Source organism: Lathamus discolor, chromosome W (assembly GCF_037157495.1).
Source record: "Lathamus discolor isolate bLatDis1 chromosome W, bLatDis1.hap1, whole genome shotgun sequence".
Taxonomy (NCBI): domain Eukaryota; kingdom Metazoa; phylum Chordata; class Aves; order Psittaciformes; family Psittacidae; genus Lathamus; species Lathamus discolor.
Genome location: NC_088908.1, coordinates 3,194,100 through 3,215,512, shown reverse-complemented (window position 1 = coordinate 3,215,512; position 21,413 = coordinate 3,194,100). Strand labels below are relative to the sequence as shown.

Sequence of the window (21,413 nt, the reverse complement as noted above, 5' to 3'; positions counted from 1 at the left end):
TCATGAGCTGGAGGGGAAGCTTGAGGCCCCCGCACAGTATGGGGCTGTAGCAAGCAGCCCTGCTTCCTCTCAGCTACCCTGACATCTTGAAGCCTGCTAATAGCATTCCGCAGCTCAGCCACCTGCTGCAGGAGGATCTCCACCAGGGAGCACCGAGTGCAGCCCTGCCCATCGTGCACCTTTCCCTCACAAGACCAGTGCAGGCACCTTCTACACTCCGAGCTCTGCACTGCAGCCTCCCCTGTCATCTGCTCTGTCTGGGTGCCTATGCTGGCCACCGCCAGGGCAGCCAGAGCAGAGCTCCCAGAGCGGGCCCTGGGCATACAATGGGTGCTCACCATCCCGCTCGCCTGCCCACGCAAACTGCCTCGTCCCGCTCTGGTCGCTGCGCTCCTGGTTGCTCGTGCTCCCTGGGGCAGGTTTTTAACCACTCAGGGTTGGTGCTGATGCTCCTGGCTCCGCCTCCTGTGAGTCAGCGGCTTGCGTCCGCGGAACTGCCAGCTCCTGGGCAGGTCCTGTCGAGGACTTGAAGCTCCCTCGGTAGCCCTGGCTGCTCTGAATTGAGACTCCTGGACCCTGACCTCTCCCCCGCTCCGGTGTTAAAGGCGTCCTCTCTCGAGCTACTCACCTCAGCAATTGACCGGCAATGGTTGGTGGTGCCCGGTTTGAATCTCCCGCCGCGGCTCCTGGCTCCGGCCCTGTGAGTCAGTGGCTCGCGTCCGCGGAGCTGCAGGCTCCTGGGCAGGTCCTGTCGAGGACTTGAAGCTTCCTCGGTAGCTCTGGCTTCTATGTGAATTTATCCTTTTTCTATTTCCTGTTTCTACTTTCTCCTACTTTTTTTTGTTAGAATGATACTCTTGTAGGACATGAGTGCTAATAAGATTAGTGACGGATTGTGTAACTTTGTGTGTTAATCATTCAATTTTAATTGTGAACTGCATCATTCTTGTTGATTCACAGTTTATCCTTAATTGTTCAGTCCCAAAAGTATTGGTAGAAGACAATTAGAAGCTAAATAACATTATGTAAATTTTGCAGAAATCACCATGAAAGATGCTGCTTTCTTTTTAGAGTTAAAAAAATAAATACATATGTTACTTAGTGAAAGTTGGTCTGTATTTATACCTTATTTTTCTTCTCATAATTCTGGCCAAATCATTCCACATTAAAGTCATATTACATTTTGGGCAAAGGTATTGCATTAAATTATATTAGTTTGTTAAGACACAGAAGAGAATAATAATAAATAACTGTTAGCATTTAATAAAATTTTAGTTGCAGCTTCATATTGTGCAATTGTTTCATGGCAATTTCTGAGCTTAAAAAAATGTTGGTTTCTTCCTTGTTTCCCAGTATCAAGAACAAGTGCTTAATGATACAGTGGATGGAAAAGAAATCTACAATACAATTCGTCACAAAACAAAGGATGCTTTTTATAAAAATATTGTCAAGAAAGGATATCTTCTAAAAAAAAGTGAGTTCCATTTGATTCTATGAAATGTTTCTCTCTAAAAAAATGGAGCTATGGATGCATATTTTGTGTAGTACTAGTACTAGTGGAGGCAAAATTGAAGTGAGCAAATGGTGGTAGAAAGCCTGAAAGTTTCTTTTTCCTGAGGAAGTACATAGAAAGACATAATACCTAAAATGACATGCAATATAAAGATGTGGATTGGCAGTTTTTGCAAAAAAAAATAAAAAAACATGACAAAAAATTAAGCTCCTTTTATCAAAGGAAAAGTTTAGACTCATTAAATTAAGTACATTTTGATAAAATGTATTCATATTTAGTGCACAACTTGTTTAAATTTAAGCTGATCACATGGGTTAAAGAGAGCTAGATTAATGTAAATCAGTAAAGTCATTGGAGACGAGAGCTGGTTTAATTTTATTATTCCAACTCAGATAATATAGAATCATATAATCATAGAACAGTTAGGGTTGGAAAGGACCTCAAGATCATCTAGTTCCAACCCCCCTGCCATGGGCAGGGACACCTCCCACTAAACCATGTCACCCAAGGCTCTGTCCAACCTGGCCTTGAACACCGCCAGGGATGGAGCATTCACAACTTCCTTGGGCAAACCATTCCAGTGCCTCACCACCCTTACAGTAAAGAACTTCCTCCTTATATCCAATCTAAACTTCCCCTGTTTAAGCTTTAACCCGTTACCCCTTGTCCTGTCACTACAGTCCCTGACGAAGAGTCCCTCCCCAGCATCCCTATAGGCCCCCTTCAGATACTGGAAGGCTGCTATGAGGCCCCCACGCAGCCTTCTCTTCCCCAGGCTAAACAGCCCCAACTTTCTCAGCCTGTCTTCATGCAGAAGGTGCTCCAGTCCCCTGATCATCCTGGTGGCCCTCTTCAGGACTTGTTCCAACAGTTCCATGTCCTTTTTATGTTGAGGACACCAGAAATGTACACAATACTCCAAACTTAATTTAAAATGCATATTCTGGTGTACAAGGTGCATTGAGACTTTTTAAAGATTCTAACGCTGACACAGTCAACATAGCATAGAATAATTGTATTCATAGAATCATAGAATCATAGATTAGTTAGGGTTGGAAAGGACCTCAAGATCATCTAGTTCCAACCCCCCTGCCATGGGCAGGGACACCTCACACTAAACCATCCCACACAAGGCTTCATCCAACCTGGCCTTGAACACTGCCAGGGATGGAGCATTCACAACCCCCTGGGCAACCCATTCCAGTGCCTCACCACCCTAACAGTAAAGAACTTCCTCCTTATATCCAATCTAAACTTCCCCTGTTTAAGTTTTAATCCGTTACCCCTTGTCCTGTCACTACAGTCCCTGACGAAGAGACCCTCCCCAGCATCCCTATAGGCCCCCTTCAGATACTGGAAAGCTGCTATGAGGTCTCCACGCAGCCTTCTCTTCTCCAGGCTGAACAGCCCCAACTTCCTCAGCCTGTCTTCATACAGGAGGTGCTCCAGTCCCCTGATCATCCTCGTGGCCCTCTTCTGGACTTGTTCCAACAGTTCCATGTCCTTTTTATGTTGAGGACACCAGAACTGCACACAATACTCCAGGTGAGGTCTCACAAGAGCAGAGTAGAGGGGCAGGATCACCTCCTTCGACCTGCTGGTCAAGTTTCCAGCATATCAACTGGACCACACATCTTGGTGTCATTGGCAGTCTTGCTGAGGGCACACTCAATCCCACTCTCCATGTCAGCAATGAAGATGTTAAACAAGACTGGTCCCATCACCGATCCCTGAGGGACACCACTCGTTACCGATCTCCAGGCGGACATTGAGCCATTGACCACAACTCTTTGTGTGCGGCCGTCCAGCCAGTTCTTTATCCACCGAGTGGTCCATCCATCAAATTGATATCTCTCCAATTTAGAGAGAAGGATGTGGTGTGGGACAGTGTCAAACGCTTTGCACAAGTCCAGGTAGATGACATCAGCTGCTTTACCCTTGTCCATCAGTTCTGCAGCCCCATCATAGAATGCCTCCGAATTGGTCAGGCAGGATTTCCCCTTAGTGAAGCCGTGCTGGCTATCACCAAGCATCTTCTTGTTATTCATGTGCCTTAGCATGCTGTCCATGAGAATGTGCTCCAAGATTTTACCAGGCACAGGGGTGAGACTGAGATTCAGGTTCTCACAGAGGTGAGATTCAAAGCTGCCTGACTCATTTCAATATATCATTGAAACTTTACCAGGATTTTGAAATTCCATGGAGGCTAGTCCCTTTTCAAGTATCATTATTTTAGTTTTTCTAAAAGTTGACATAAAAAAAGAAGAAAGAAAACCAAACATATTAAAGTTTCTGCATATGACAAAGACAGTAGCTAAAACAATAAGTTACCAGATCATGATCTGGATAGCAAGCAAAAATGAGAAAGAAGGTGTTCCAGAGTTGAGGGATTTTGGGTTGAGAGAAATGCAACACAACGAAGAAAAAACTTCTGGTTTATTAATACAAGAAAACTATAGAAAGGAAAATATAGAGATAGCAAATAATACAGTAAAGGATATTTCTGATGTTTGGTTATCTTACCAACCCCAAAGACCCTGTGATGACAATCAGGAAACCAGCTTCGAGAGACATCTTCGCAGTGTGAGGTGACAGGCTCAACCTTAGCGGGTGTCCCCACAGAGCCAATGTTGACCTGGGTGGTACGAAGGTCTGCCTCCTCACACTGCATGAGGCTCGGGATTTTTATCCTAGCAAAAATGCACACTTATTCTGACATAGGGGGCCAGCTTACTTTGGAAGGAGTGGCCAGTTATGGCTTTTTGCCACAACTGTGCAGTTATTATCTCTCAGGACGTTTGGGGGGTTTTCAAAGGGGACTTCGGGACTTTTTGTGGATTTTCAGGGAGGAACCACCACGGACCATTACCTCATGTGTCTTGCAACTGGTATAAGGCTGCCTTTTGATAACAGTGGTGTTATTTTCAAGGTTATGTTCCCACAACCTGTGCCAAACAGTACTTTTCTATTTTTGTGTGTTTCACCACGGACCATTATTTAGTGTCACTGACACAGAAGGTAAGCATTTAAATATGGTTGAATTTAGAAGACTCATTAAAATGCAATAAAAGCTATAACCTTTGAATAAAGCAAGGAATGCATCTCTTCTCTTGAGACTGCTAATTCTGAGAGGTGTAGAGGAATGTGGTAGGGTGAGGAATCATCTGAGAATGAACTTTAAGTTATCCCTAAAAGAGATAATGTGATACTTTAAATGTGCAAGCAGGAGTACTGAGTAGGTGTGGAGAGATGCACATACCTGCATATAGAACAGAAATTTAATAAAATCACTCTTCCATCTAGTGGAGTATAATAACTGGATGTCAGTTTTCCAAAACTGTGAGTACTAGTGATTATTTATGAAGTGCTATGGTGGATCTGTGATGATCAAGTAAAAAATGAAAGCTGAATGTTTTTCTAAAAGGTACTGTGGTTTATGTAAGAATTAGTTGCAGAAAGTTCCTTATCAGTTGCAATTCAGAGGACATTAAACAATGCATGATTTATTTTTGGTTTAGTCAGTGGCTAAATCCATATTTTTACAGATACATCTAATGTGTCTTTTAACAAACCTTGACATATAAATCTCCGGTTATTAATTTTTTTTTTTTTTTCCTGAAACATGTGGAACTGGTCAAATTTTTTTATATAGGTGTGTTTGAGGCATGGTTCTGATCCATGTTTGTATATATTATATTCCCATTTCTATTCTTCATTCTTTGTGATTTAAAATATTGTGATGCAATCTGTTATGCTGATCAGTTGATTAGAGTTTATGAATAATTTTCTCATGTCAAGGTGTCGTAGTTTAAACCAATCCACACAGGTTGTCCACTCACCCCCCCCCCGACCCTCCCCACTCCCGGAGGGATGGGGAGGAAAATCAGGAGAATGTAACTCCCACGGGTTGAGATAAGAACAGCCCAGTAACTAAGGTATAACACAAACCACTACTGCTACCACAAATGATAATATTGATAAGAGAAAATAACAAGAGAATACGATACCACCGCCGAACGAGTTCGACCCCCCCGAAGAGCGAGAGCCTGCCCCTTCCGGGTAACTTCCAGTTCCCCCTCCGGGCATGACGTGCTATGGTATGGAATACCTCTTTGGCTAGTTTGGGTCAGGTGTCCTGTCTCTGCTTCCTCCCGGCCTCCCTCGTCCCCAGCAGAGCATGAGACTCACAGAGTCCTTGGCCAGAATAAACATTACTTAGCAACAATTAAAAACAATCGGTATTATCAGCTCTCTGCCCAGGCTGGAAGTCAAAACACAGAGCTTGCACCAGTTACTAAGAAGGAGCAAAATGGCTCCTGGTAAACCCAGGACACAAGGGAAATCTATTTCTTAATTTAAATAAATAACCATAATAAATTGGATCACTTAGGGCATCACACATTATTTGCAAACTGTATAGACAGTCTTCCCACTGATATGAACTGAGCTCATATGCACTTGCTTAATCCTGCTAAGATTAATGAAAATGTTTAGAGCACCATCTAAAATTGTACTTTAATCTACAAAGAGTCTAGTTTTAACTGCGTGCTACAAAAAATTGAGTATGTGTAACTGATGTTATTGCTTAAGCATGTTCTGTTTGTATTTTGGCAAAAACTTTACTAACCTTTTTTCTTCATTTACAAAATTTGAATTTTCTTCAAAACAATATTGTAACTTATTACTTCCTTTCCTTACAGGTAAAGGAAAGAGATGGAAAAACTTGTATTTTATATTGGAGGGAAATGATGCCCAGCTTATTTATTTTGAAAGTGAAAAACAAGCCACAAAGCCTAAAGGATTAATAGACCTTAGTGTGTGTTCAGTCTATGGAGTACATGACAGTTTATTTGGCAGGTAGGACTCTTGTTTTTTAATTCTTGTACATGCAGCAGGATGGTTAACTACTAGTTTGAGGCATATACAAGATACAGACAATATGTCACTAATGAACAAGTTGGCCTGGCACAATAAATTGCTTTTTGACACCTGAGTCCTGGTCACTGTCAGCATATGGGAGTTTTTTAGGTTTTGCTGATTGTGAAATGAAAGCACTGTGACTCGTTTCATACTGCATTTTATTCCATAGTTGGTGTGGATTGCAAGAGCATATGTGGACATACTTAACTGATTAATGGTAACTTGTTAAGCCATGGTAACTTGTTAAGCCATGGCAACTTGTTAAGCCATGGCAACTTGATTGATAACAACTATTCATAAACAACTTCTAGTAAGACATTTTAGAATTTAGTCTTAAGATTTTCTCATGTAATACAATATGATAATGATTTGGTCTTTTGCATTACAATTTTTCAATATTGTGTATTAATTGTTCCACATTTCATATTACAGGCATTAAAAATATTATCATGGGATCATAGAATCAACTAGGTTGGAAAAGACCTGTAAGACTATCATGTCCAACCTTTACCCAGGTCTGCCAAGTCCACCACTAAACCATATCACTAAGGGCATCATCTACATGGGTTTTGAACACTTCCAGGGATGGTGCTTCCACCACTTCCCTGGGAAGCCTGTTCCAATAACCGATTAATCCCTCTGTGAAGAAATTTTTCCTAATATCCAGTCTAAATCTCCCCTGGTGCAGCTTGAGTCCTTTACCTCTTGTCCTATCACTTATTACTTGGGAGAAGAGACCAGCCACCTCCTCTCTCCATCCTCCTTTCAAGGAAGTTGTAGAGAGCAATAAGGTCCCCCCTGACATTCTCTTCTCCAGACTAAACAACCCTAGTTTCCTCAGCCATTCCTCATAAGACTTGTGCTCTAGGCCCTTCACCAGCTTTGTTGCCCTTTTCTGGACCTGCTCCAGCAACTCAAATGTCTTTCTTGTAGTGAGGGGCCCAGAAGTGAACACAGGATTCGAAGTGCGGCCTCACCAGTGCTGAGTACAGGGGGATCATCAGTGCCCTAGTCCTGCTGGCCAAACTATTTCTGATACAGGCCAGGTTGCCATTGGTCTTCTTGGCTACCTGGGCACAAGCTGGATCATATTCAGCCAGACATCATTCAGCACCCCCAGGTCCTTTTCCACTGGGCATCTTTCCAGCAACTTCTCCCCAGTCCTGTAGCGTTGCATGGGGGTTTTGTGGCCCAAGTGCAGGACCCAGCTCTCTTAGCCTTGTTGACCATTGGACATAGCCCATAGATCCAGCCTGTCCAGATCCTTTTACAGAGCCTTCCTTCTCTCCAGCAAATCAAGATTCTTTCCCAACTTGATGTCGCCTGCAAATTTACTGAGGGTGCACTTAATCCCCTCATCCAGATCATTAATAAAGATATTAAATAACACTGGCCCTAATAACAAGCCCTGGGGGACACCACTAGTGATGGGTTGCCAACTAGTTGTGATACGATTTACCTCCACTCTTTGGGCTTGGCCAGCCAGCCAGTTTCCAACCCAGAGAAGAATCTACCTATCCAGGCCATGAGCAGCCATTTTCTCCAGGGGAATGCTGTGGGAGATAGTGTTAAATGCTTTACTGAAGTCCAGATAGACAATGTCTACAGCCTTTACCTCATCAGCCAGGTTGATCACCTTGTCACAGGAGATTAGTTGGTCAAACAGGAATCAAAACACTTTCTATATCATCAGTAACTAAGATGAAACATATCACATATTTTATTTTTTTAAATTGTTAATTAAAAAAAAAGTGCATTCCTGTGTGCTATAGAAGAAAACAATGCATTTACTTCTACAAATGTTATTATTTTTTTATAACAGAGAGAAAAATTCATTAAACAGGTGCTCTGGTTATTCCATGCATCTTAGTATATATAAAAAGTAATTAATCAACTTTAAGCCTTTTCACAGAGATAATGTGAAGATAGGTGTTTAGAATTAGTGGCATTCCTTAAGATGCAAAGAGCTGGTGTTCTTGCAAAATCTAATTTTTATGCACTTAATAATTTTGAAAAATTTACTCAGCTATTGCAAGGAGGAGCCATAGATATGAGAGCACCATTAAAAAAATAACAATTACTGAAATGTTCCTCATGTAAGTTGGCAATTATGCAGGAAGCTTTGGTGTAAACTGTAAACAAGGAACATTCTTGGTTAATGGTGACTGTCTGTTAAGCAGCTTCTAAGAAATGCTGCACTGTGGTTTCAAATGTAGTTGGGTAATAAGTAACACTAAAAATGTGGGTAGAAGGATAATGCATGTTTACACCTGCTTGGGAAAGCTGTTGGTGAAGAACTGTAGTGGAGACAAAATTCCTCTTATATTTTAAGTAGGTGGCAAAAACTACTTTTCCCCTTTACTCAGAACAGTGAGGGCTGTAGCTTCACATCTCTGGCAACGATGATTTAAGTAGCCCCTGACCTGGCTACTTTTTGCCCCCCTCCCCCATACTCCTGTGGGAATGGCCACAAAATGCTATGCCAGTATTTCCCTAAGCAATGGAGGGGGAGAAGGGAAAACTGAAATATCATTTGCAAGTGAAGTAAGATACTTCATGTAACACTGTTTCGGAGAGCTAAATTCCCTTGAAGGTAATGTTTAAGGCCATGAATCAAGTGTGCACTTTAGCTTGTAATGTAGCAGCACAAAATATTTTTAACACTTCCTGACAATTTAGTATAGATATATAAAATGGTAAAGATGTTATAATTGCATTTAAAGCTTTAGAAGTTTATATCACACATATTGAATGATGGGATCCAATACACGTTTGATTGGCGGTGAGAGCTGTGGAAATCATTCAGATAATGGAATCATAGAATCATAGAATGGCTAAGGTTTGAAAGGACCTTAAGATCATCTAGTTCCAACCCCTTGCCATGGTCAGGGATGCCTCACACTAGACCATGTCACCCAAGTCTCTGTTCAACATGGCCTTGAACACCGCCAGGGATGGAGCATTTCCCACTTCCTTGGGCAACCTGTTCCAGTGCCTCACCACCCTCACAGTAAAGAACTTCTTCCTTGTATCTAACCTGAACTTCCCATTTAGGTTTGAACCTGTTACGCCTTGCCCTATCACTACAATCACTGGTGAAGAGTCTCTCTCCAGCATCCTCATAGGCCCCCTTCAGATACTCGAAGGCTGCTATGAGGTCTCTATGCAGCCTTCTCTTCTCCAGGCTGAACAGCCCCAACTTTCTCAGCCTATCTTCATACAGGAAGTGCTCCAGCCCCCTTATCATACTCTTGACCCTCCTCTGGACTTGCTCCAATAGCTCAGTGTCCTTATGTTGAGGACACCAGAACTGTACACAGTACTCCAAGTGGGGTCTCACAAGAGCAGAGTAGATGGGCAGAATCGCCTCCTTTGACCTGCTGGTCAAGTTTCTTTTGATGCAGCCCAGGATATGGTTGGCTTTCTGGACTGCAAGCGCACACTGGGGACAGCTCATGTTAAGTTTCTCATCAACCAACACCCCCAAGTCCTTCTCCACAGGGCTGCTCTGAATCTCTTCTCTGCCCAACCTGTAGCTGTGCCTGGGATTGCCCCAACCCAGGTGTAGGACCTCGCACTTCACTATGTTGAACTTCATGAGGTTGGCATTGGCCCAATAAGGAATTCCTTATGTTAATATAGTTTCCTGAACTCCTAAACCAACAAATCCGTAATGCATCAATAAGTGGTTGTGAACTAATGCTAAGCCTGTGCATCATCTAGAATGTTTCTGAGGAATAGTCCTCATTAACAAGTCTTTTAATGTTATCAGGTGTATTTTGCATCAACTATATGTCAGTATGCATGCATATTCAATAAAAGCTGTTTCAAGTTTCTTAAATATTCTTAAGCAAATTAGTTGAACTGCAGTGCAATTTTCTTGAAATTACATAGTTCATTCAAACCAAAATGCACCTTTGAAGCATGTAGAAACTTTTCTTGAAGTTTTCCCTACTTTTTTTGTTTGTTTCTTTTTAAGGCCAAACTGTTTTCAGATAGTAGTTCAGCACTTCAGTGAAGAGCATTACATCTTTTACTTTGCAGGAGAAACTCCAGAACAAGCACAGGTGAGACTTTTTGTTGGTAAATACAATTTTGAAAATATTTTTTTGTTTTGTTGTGTTTAATGATATCATCCTTCTCTAATAGAAAGCAAGCATACCACAGATGGTGGCTATTTACTCTGCACATATTACCCTGCAACAGTAACAGATCTGTAAGGGAAATACTTGGTGCTGGGAATCCAGTATGTACATTACCTGCGCTTTAGGGATTTTACTTTGGACAAGTTCTAATCTGGTTCCATGGACTGAACTTCCATTAGTTTCCATTTCCATTAGATATTTCTGGAGAATATCATTTGGAGTAGTTGTCCTGGGTTCAGTTGTAGTAGTTAAAAAAGAACTGTCATGGTTTAAGCCCAGCTGGTAACTCAGAACCACGCAGCCTCTTGCTCACTCCCCCCCCTTCTTCCCCATCCCTCCAGGAGCATCCCTTCAAGAAGAAGGGGGGGAATGAACGAGAGGCTGCGTGGTTCTGAGTTACCAACTGGGCTTAAACCACGACACTAGTTCAGTCCAAAAAAAATTCGTTTGCTCTCCAACTCTCTTCCATGTAATGAACCAGAGCATGATAAGTGGGAGTTTTGCTTCAAGAGCACATTCTGAACTAAAATGCTAATGCAGGTATGCACACCAATCAGAATCTATTGAGCCTTTAACAGTTACTTGTCCTGTCCGTAAATTGGTCACTACTTATAGTCTTAGGCCCTGCTCTTGCATAAAAAATAAGGGTGGTTTTTTTTTGTTTTACATTGATATCATTAAGTTATTGGCTCACTAGCAGTTTGTGTTTGCTGATTAAAAATTGTAGTAATGGAATCTAATTCTCTAAAAGTCACTCACCACCAGGATAGCAAATAGAAGATATGATAATTCATAAAGTTGTTTTGGTATTCCAGAGCTCCGAAATATACCTGTTGTGTTAGAAGTTAGGCTATGCATTTTATTTTATCTAGGAATGTGTAGTAGGCAGAATATCCTGTCCTGTTTTCTGAATATTTGGTATAATCTGCTTTTGGTTTAGATTTGCTTAACACTTGAGCTGTTCACTACATTTATATAGAATACTAGGATTTCTTTTATAAAATGATACTGGTTCAGACAAGTCAGATGTTTTACTGATACTTCTCAGAAGACAGAGCTGTCTATACACTGTAACATTTCACAGAAGGATAGTTTTGTTGATATACTAAGGAAAGTTTGATGGATTTGATATAATGTGGTGAATATCAAAGCAGTTGTCCACTGGATTGCGTGTTTTCTGAGGTTTGTGAAAACCATTAAATGAATGTAGAGTGTTAGCCTCATATGCTAATGTTGTGCATAATATGGTGCATTGTTCATACTTGCTGCTTTAAATATTGTTATTTAATGGGATAGGCTTCTATCCTGGGTTCAGCAGTAGCAATCACTTTTCTCCTTCTTAGTAGCTGGTGCAGGTCTGTATTTTTGACTTTTGGCCTGGGAACAGCGCTGATAACACTGATGTTTTTAGTTGTTGCTAAGTAATGTTTAATCTGACCAAGGACTTTCTGAGTCTCATGCTCTGCCAGGGAGGAGGAGAAGCTGGGAGGAAGCAGAGACAGGACACCTGACCAAACTAGCCAAAGAGGTATTCCATACCACAGCATGTCATGCCATGGATGCAAATTGAGAGTTACCCGAAAGGGCGAGTTTACTGCTCTGTCGGGCTGGGTATCGGCGGGTGGTGAGGTGTTGTATTCTCTTCCCTTGTTATTTCCCTTATCATTATTGTTATTGGTGGCAGCAGTAGTAGTTTTATATTACACCTTAGTTGCTGGACTGTTCTTATCTCAACCTGTGGGTGTTACATTCTTTTGATTCTCCTCCCCATCCCTCCGGGAGCAGGGGAAAGAAGAAGTGGGTGAGTGAGCAAGCAGCTGCATGGGTCTGAGTTACTGACTGCACTTAAACCACGACAGTACTTCTTGGCGCCCAACGTGAGGCACTAAGGGTTGAGATAACGACAGATCTGACCAGAGTGTGTGCAATAGTATTTGTGATAAGCATTCATTGTTTTGGATTAATAATCACTTGTCACAATGCTGATTTATTGGCTCTCAAAGTTGTTGCTCTTGATCTCACAGTTTCAGCATGTCGTACCTTACTTAGAGCCGGTATTTGCTGTGTTAGTGTTTATCAGAGGGGGGGCTTGGTTTAAGGTTCTTGTTTCACTGTACTTTATGGTAATAACTTGTAATATGGGTGGTCTCCGGCAGCAGGGAGGAATGGAGGTGGCCGTGGACTTGTACCTGGCTATCCCATTGCTCTTCACCGTCCTTGCCCTCGTTCTCGCCTCCGTCTTTGTGAGGCTGTGGGGAGCAGAGGGGGAGCGGCCCCAGGAGCTGGTGGCGGCCAAACCTGCCAGGGAGAGCGGCCCCAGGGACCAAGCGGCGGCGGGAGTGGGGCCAGAGGCTGGGAGGGAGCAGCTGCCAGTGAAGGAGTATGGGGCAGTCGAGGAGGGGAAGGAGGCGGCTACCAAACAGTGAGAGGTGGTGGCCAAGGAAGCAGGTCCCGCAGTGGAGCCCAGCCCTGCGGTGGCTGAGAGCATCCACCGGCAGCCGCCCGCCAAGCCCCATGAGCCTGAGCCCCAGGAGGATGCGGGAGACTACGCAGCACTTTCCAGCAAGGCAGAGGAGGAAGATCTGGACTCAGAAAAAGAGAAGCTGGTGGCGAGAGAGCTGGCAAGCACAGCAGCTACACCAGCCCCAGTGACAAGTACAGCAGCATCATTTGAGAGTTCTGAAGGTTTTGAATGGCCTTTGGGTACCCTTGGGATCTGCCTGCTGATTGTAATGGGGATCAGCATTTTGGCACACATACAGAGTGTGTTTTATCCATGGACATTTTGTCTGATCTTGAAAGTTAAGCACAGTCGGGTTTGGGTCTTGTTTATGGTTAGATGTCGATATGGGAGGACCAAGAGGTTTTTTCCCAAGGCTGGACAGTCATGAATGGCAGGGTGTGTGGGACAGTATGGGCGAGTATCTAGTCCACTAGGCCCCTCCAGTGCTTTGGAAACGTCGGAGATGGAAGGCAGCTGTATAGAGTCCCCAACAACAAGCTGCAGAAACTGCTGAAAGGGACGGTGAATTATTTTGAGCCTCGTGGGGCCATGACACTTCAGGCCATCAGGGCAGAGATGAAACATAGAGATGGACTCATGATAGAGGAGTGGACTTAGCAATGGACACTATTGCCCAGGTTATTCACGAGTGTGAACACTGCACACAGCCTCTCCTGCTCTTAGAGACTGTTACAAGAGATGGAGCCAGACATCAAGGACCGGATGGACTCAGCAGTTTTATAGGGATTGGTCCATGCACTAAGGTAAGAGTGCACTGAGATAAGAGTGATGGTATATTGAAAATGTGGGATCTGAGCATGACATGAATGGTATGGAATAAGGGGTGGATACTGTCCTGGGTTCAGCAGTAGCAATCATTTTTCTCCTTTTTAGTAGCTGGTGCAGGTCTGTGTTTTTGACTTTTGGCCTGGGAACAGCGCTGATAACACTGATGTTTTTAGTTGTTGCTAAGTAATGTTTAATCTGACCAAGGACATTCTGAGTCTCACGCTCTGCCAGGGAGGAGGGGAAGCTGGGAGGAAGCAGAGACAGGACACCTGACCCACACTAGTCAAAGAGGTATTTCATACCACAGCACGTCATGCCGTGGATGTAAATTGAGAGTTACCCGTAAGGGCGAGTTCACTGCTCATTTTGTGTGTTATCAGCACTGTTCTCAGACTTAAGCCGAAACATAGCACTGCACCAGCTACTAAGGAGAAAAGTCATTGTTACAGCTGAACCCAGGAGAGTATACACCCCTTATTCCATGCCATTTGCGTCATGCTCAGGTCCCACAATTTTTTCAATATACCATCTCTTCTTGTCTCTTGATATATCTATATATATACAACCATATACTGATTCGGAGAAAACTCCAGGAACAAACTTGCCAACAAAGTTTTAAGTTGACAAGCAGGTATTTATTCCAGCGCCGAGAAACACAGGGGATAGCTCCACCTAGCGTGTGTCTCCCCAATTGCCACACAAGCCGTCCTTTTATAGTCACCGGGCATGCATACATATTCATGAGGCTACGTATTGATTACATAATTTTCCAGAAAGTTCCCCACATGCGTACGGGATTGTGGTGGTGGTCTCTGAGGGTAGTTTACTTTTAACAACAATCTTCATCACTTATGACAGCCTTTGAAGCATGTGCAGTAGATGCTTATACCAGCTTAATCATAGAATCATAGAATACTTAGGGTTGGAAAGGACCTCAAGATCATATAGTTCCAACCCCCCTGCCATAGGCAGGGACACCTCACACTAAACCATCCCACACAAGGCTTCATCCAACCTGGCCTTGAACACTGCCAGGGATGGAGCACTCACAACCTCCCTGGGCAACCCATTCCAGTGCCTCACCACCCTAACAGGAAAGAATTTCCTCCTTATATCCAATCTAAACTTCCCCTGTTTAAGTTTTAACCCATTACCCCTTGTCCTGTCACTACAGTCCCTGACGAAGAGACCCTCCCCAGCATCCCTGTAGGCCCCCTTCAGGTACTGGAAGGCTGCTATGAGGTCTCCACGCAGCCTTCTCTTCTCCAGGCTGAACAGCCCCAACTTTCTCAGCCTATCTTCATACGGTTTGTTAGCACCAGAGACATAATAATCCTCCTATCCTCCTATTTATCAGTTGGTTTAACTGTAGTCCATCCTGGACACCTGCCATGCCCAGATACTCCTTATCCCTGTGTCCTGTTCTTCTAGACTGTTTTTCTTAAAAAACTATGTCAACTATAACGATTTATCTTGTACAAGAATTCTCAGTATGTTCTCTAGCTGCACTCTATTTTTTCTATGTATCATGCACCTCAGTAATTTTCCATTGCTACTGTTGCAAAGCCATCAAACTTAACATTACTTAAAACCGATTCTAAAGGTTTATATATTCCATTTTGTAATTTTGTGCCCCTCTTTGTCTCAAATCCCCTCTTTTTCTGTCCTTTTGCAAATTCTTTTGCAACACTTTATATACTACCATTGCCGTCTAGAGTCTTTTTGAAATAATTTCCCATTTCTACTTGATGCTTGATTTCATTTCTCTTCCAATCTTCACAATTTATCATAGACCGTTTAGAACACCAGAGGGAACACTGTATCATACCACAAGTAATCAATATTAAAACAATTAACATCAATGTTCCTGCAACCAGTTGCCTCAACCAGGAGAGATTAGGTAACCATGAAGTTAACTTTTTCTATATTTCTTCAAAACCCCAGAGGTGTCATCCATGGCCATTTCATGAAATATCTTTGTTTCCAAATTTCCTCCAGATCTGTTTCAATTCTGACACTTTGGTCCATATAGGAACAACAACTTTCATTGATTATGGAACAAACCCCTCCTTGTGATGCCAGTAACATGGCTCTAGAGAGCCATTCAGTTTTGTAATATCACCTTAGATAGGCTGGTTATCTCTTGTTGTTCACTGGATTATATCAGTGTTTTTACTTTCCATTTCCTCTATGGTTGCTGAGATATTTATAATTGCCTTCTCTAATTCACTTACTCCCAAAGATGGAATTAGCCCTCTTACAAAACTATGAAATGCAGTGTGCCGTTCAATAATAGGGTTAAACCCTCACTTAATTTGTTTATCAAAACTTCTAATCCAGGTCCCGGAAGCATACCTGTCAATAATTTTGGAACTGGGTATTACAGCTCCTAAGGTGCATGCCCCCTTTCAGCTGGGGGATAGAGTCTTATAACCATTCTCTCCACATAGCCAGTGCCATCCTTTTAGGAACGGGCTACCACTGAACTACGATACCATCTATATTAATAGTGTGATTGCAATTTGAATGGTGACCTACATCTGTGGCATTTAAACAAGCATGATCTCCTACCCTGGTTCCTGGTGTAATACATCTTTGTGCTCAGGTATAATATTTATTACCTGGATTAGGATTAACTATTCCAGATTTTAACCTTTCCTTCGAATACAGATTGCTAGTGTTCACCCACAAATTTGTCCATGAGACAGTGTTAGGAATTGGAACTCCAGTTAATGGAAGGTCAGGATTTTCTCCTGATTTAGGCAACTGTGCACACACCCAACAGTCACTATGATTAAAACCTTATTAACATTCTGCACTAATTTCAGCTATAAGTTTTGGTCCCAAGCTTGTGCGCCAGTTATCACATAAATTCAAATTATGATCGACGCAATTTCATACGTAAGGGTCCTGAAGGTTTGATCTGCCATGTTTTCTGTGGCTCTGGTGCTTTCTTTACTCTTGAATAATGTATCCAAGCAGGTTTGTTCCTTTATCTTCACTGCTGTAAAGGTGGTCAGTAATATCTGGTACGGTCCGCTCCACTTCTCCTGTAGAGGATCTCCTGAAAAATTCTTAACATAAACCCAGTCTCCAGATCTGAAAGGGTGAATCGGATAATCCAAACCTCTTGCTCTTGTCCCTACTATTCTCTTATTTATCTCCTCCAATTGTTTTCCCAGATTGATCAGAAACTGTTGGAGATAGCCTTCCCCCACTTCCTGAAGACTTTCTCCTTTAAACTGGGACTGATGTGGTCTTCCATATAAAATCTCAAATGGGCTAACCTCTTCTTTCGACTGAGGTTTAGTTCGAATTCTCAGTAGAGCCAGTGGTAAAGCTTGGTACCGATATAAATTCGTTTCCTGACATATTTTACTAATCTGTTGTTTAATCAGATGGTTCATCTTTTCTATTTGCCCACTGGCCTGAGGCCTGTATGGAACATGGAGTTGCCAATTTCCAATTTTTTGCTAATTTCTTGTAACAATTTTGCACTAAAGTGTGAACCTCAGTCGGAAGAAATTGCCGCTGGTACTCCAAAATGAGGTATTAAATAATGTTTTAATCACCTGTCTTGCATTATTTACCCTACAAGGGAATCACAGAATCCCAAGGGTTGGAAGGGACCTCAAAAGATCATCTAGTCCAACCCCCCCGCAAGAGCAGGGTAACCTACAGTGCATCACACAGGAACTTGTCCAGGCGGGCCTTGAATATCTCCAGTGTAGGAGACTCCACAACCCCCCTGGGCAACCTGTTCCCGTGCTCTGTCACTCTTACAGTAAAGAAGTTCTTCCTGATGTTAACGTGGAACTTCCTATGCTCCAGTTTACACCCATTGCCCCTTGTCCTATCACTGGATATCACTGAAAAAAGCCTAGCTCCATCATCCTGACACCTACCCTTTACATATTTGTAAACATTGATGAGGTCACCCCTCAGTCTCCTCTTCTCCAAGCTAAAGAGACCCAGCTCCCTCAGCCTCTCCTCATAGGGGAGATGTTCCACTCCCTTAATCATCTTTGTGGCTCTGTGCTGGACTCCTTCAAGCAATTCCCTGTCCTTCTTGAACAGAGGGGCCCAGAACTGGACGCAATATTCCAGATGCGGCCTCACCAAGGCTGAGTAGAGGGGGAGGAGAACCTCTCTTGACCTACTAACCACACCCTTTCTAATGCACCCTAAGATGCCATTTGCCTTCTTGGCCACAAGAGCACATTGCTGGCTCATGGTCATCCTCCTATCCACCAGGACCCCCAGGTCCCTTTCCCCTTCACTACTTTCCAGCAGGTCAACCCCCAACCTGTACTGGTACATGGGGTTGTTCTTCCCCAGATGCAAGACTCTAAACTTGCCCTTGTTAAATTTCATCAAGTTTCTCCCCGCCCAACTCTCCAGCCTGTCCAGGTCTCGATGAATGGCAGCACAGCCTTCTAGTGTGTCAGCCACTCCTCCCAGTTTTGTGTCATCAGCAAACTTGCTGATGGTGCACTCAGTTCCCTCATCCAGGTCATTGATGAAAATATTAAACAGCACCGGTCCCAGCACCGACCCCTGAGGGACTCCACGAGTCACAGACCTCCAGCTAGATTCTGCGCCATTAACCACAACTCTCTGCCTTCTTCCTTACAACCAGTTCTCTATCCACCTCACTACTTGATCGTTAAGCCCACACTTCCTTAGCTTATCTATGAGGATGCTGTGGGAGACAGTATCAAATGCCTTACTGAAATCAAGAAAAACTACATCTACCGCTCTAACATCATCCCTCCACCTAGTCACTTCCTCATAGAAGGCTATAAGGTTGGTCATACATGACTTCCCCCTCATAAAAATTTCCTGATCAGAGTCACCTTGATGTCCTTTACAGTACGTAATAGCTACTTCTTCAGGTAGCTGAACAGCTTCCAGTAGCAGTAGAATTTCTGTAGCATGTTTAATCTGTTTCCCTTGTGTGTTCTGAAGTCCTCGTTCTTTCCAGATAGCCCCATGTGCATGTACCACGCCAAATGCATATTTAGAATCAGTCCAAATATTTATCCTTTTATCTTTAGCCAATTCCAGGGCTCTCGTTAATTCTATTATTTCTGCCTTCTGGGCAGAGGTGTTTGCTGGTAAAGGTTTAGCTTCTATTACCTGTGAAGTGGTGGTAACAGCATATCCTGCCTTTCGTTTACCATTTTTCATGAAGCTACTACCATCAGTAAACCAAGAATCAGCATCTTCCAGAGGTTTTTCTTTCATGTTTGGTCGGCTCGAATATACAGTCTCTATGGTGGCCAAGCAGTCATGTATTAGTGGTTCTGCCAATCATTCCTGCAAAAAGGATGCTGGATTCATAACGTTAGTGACCACAATTTCTATATCATCTTGTTCCACAAGGGTGGCCTGGTATTTTAAAAACCGTGAAGGAGATAACCAGTGGGCTCCTTTCTGTTCCAGGACTGCTGATACCACATGGGACACTAGTACAGTAATCTTTTGTCCCAAAGTGAATTTGCAAGCCTCTTCAATATTCATGATGACTGCTGCTACAGCCCTTAGGCATCCAGGCCATCCTTTGCTCACTTTATCCAGCTGTTTTGAAAAATACGCCACTGCCCTTCTGTAGGGTCCTAGTTTTTGAGCAAGGACCCTCAAAGCTATTCCCTGTTGTTCACACGAATATTGCCAAAAGGATTTAGTCACATCCAGAAGTCACAGAGCTGCAGCGCTCATTAGCTCTGTTTTTTAATTTCTAAAAGCCCTCTCTGCTGTATCAGTCCATTCTAAAGAGGAGGGTTTCCCTTCAACAGTTCATATAGTGGTCTTACCAGAACACCATAATCATGGATCCAAAGTCTGCACTATCCAGTCATTCCCAGGAATGTCCAGAGCTCCTTGACGGTCAACGGTCGTGGAGTCTGACAAATGGCTTCTTTTCTAGCAGCTCCAAGTTCTCTCTGTCCTCCTAGGTAGGAAACTCGGGTTTGGATTAGTTGGGCCTTTTGTTTGGATACCCGATAACCATTCAGTCCTAGAAAACTTATTAATTCCACCATCCACTGGATACATTCTCCCTTTGTTTCTGTAGCAGTTAATAAGTCATCCACATATTGTAACAGAGTCCCCATCTGAGTAGGTGGCTTCCATGATTCTAGTTCCAGTGCTAACTGATTTCCAAAAATTTCTGGACTGGTTTTAAACCCTTTAGGTAATACCTTCCAAGTTAATTGAGTTTCCCTTCCTGTGTCAGGATTTTCCCATTCAAAAGCAAATAAATTTTGGCTTTCTTTTGGCCAATGGTAAGCAAAAGAAAGCGTCCTTTAAATCCAGGACGGCAAACCATTTCTGATTATTATTCAATTTTGTTAATTAGCCATGTTAATTAGCCATATTAATTAGTTAATACTGGACTAATATCCACTGCATTTTTGTTGATTGCCCTGAGATCTTGAACCAATATGCAACTTTTCCCATCATATTTTAAGGGATATAGTTTTATTTTAATTGGGCAGCTGCCCCCCCCCCCCTTTTTTTTTATTTCCTCTTTAAAAGGCAAAGCATTTTTCACCTTACGTGGAACTCCAAATCCCCAGAGGTCATAGAATCATAGAATTATAGAATAGTTAGGTTTGGAAAGGACCTTAAGATCATCTAGTTCCAAACCCCCCGCCATGGGCAGGGAGACCTCACACTAAATCATGTTGTCCATGTCTTTGTCCAACTTGGCGTTGAACACAGCCGGGGATGGAGCACTCGCAACCTCCCTGGGCAACCCATTCCAGTGCCTCACCACCCTAACAGAAAAGAATTTCCTCCTTATATCCAATCTAAACTTCCCCTGTTTAAGTTTTAAGGCATTACCCCTTGTCCTGTCACTCCAGTCCCTGATGAAGTGTCCCTCCCCAGCATCTCTATAGCCCCCCTTCAGATACTGGAAGGCTGCTATGAGGTCTCCACGCAGCCTTCTCTTCTCCAGGCTGAACAGCCCCAACTTTCTCAGCCTGTCTTCATGTGGAAGGTGCTCCAGTCCCCTGATCATCCTCGTGGCCCTCTTCTGGACTTGTTCCAACAGTTCCATGTCTTTTTTATGTTGAGGACACCAGAACTGTACCCAGTACTCCAGGTGAGGTCTCACAAGAGCAGAGTAGAGGGGCAGGATCACCTCCTTCAACCTGCTGGTCAAGTTTCTTTTGATGCATCCCAGGATACGGTTGGCTTTCTCAGCTGCAAGCGCACACTGCCGGCCCATGTTCATTTTCTCATTGACCAGCACCCCCAAGTCCTTCTCTGCAGGGCTGCTCTGAATCTCTTCTTTGCCCAGTCTGTAGCTGTGCCTGGGATTGCTCTGACCTAGGTGTAGGACCTTGCACCTGGCTTGGTTATACTTCATGAGGTTGGCATCAGCCCACCTCACAAGCGTGTTAAGGTCCCTCTGGATGGCATTCCTTCCCTCCAGCATATCAACTGAACCACACAGCTTGGTGTCATTGGCAAACTTGCTGGGGGCGCACTCAATCTCACTGTCCATGTCAGCAACGAAGATGTTGAACATGAC

At 43.2% G+C, this 21,413-nt stretch overlaps 1 protein-coding gene across 7 annotated transcripts in view; it reads left to right on the top strand.

Annotated features, from left to right (window-relative positions):
* The window catches only part of LOC136004421 (ras GTPase-activating protein 1), a 144,374-nt gene that overhangs the window by 83,398 nt on the left and 39,563 nt on the right, over positions 1 to 21,413 (top strand). For all 7 annotated transcript variants that reach the window (XM_065660904.1, XM_065660903.1, XM_065660906.1 and 4 more), the window contains 3 exons: positions 1,354 to 1,474; positions 6,214 to 6,370; positions 10,413 to 10,500. In XM_065660904.1, coding sequence (XP_065516976.1) covers positions 1,354 to 1,474; positions 6,214 to 6,370; positions 10,413 to 10,500 — 366 coding nt within the window. The remainder of the gene's footprint in view (positions 1 to 1,353; positions 1,475 to 6,213; positions 6,371 to 10,412; positions 10,501 to 21,413) is intronic.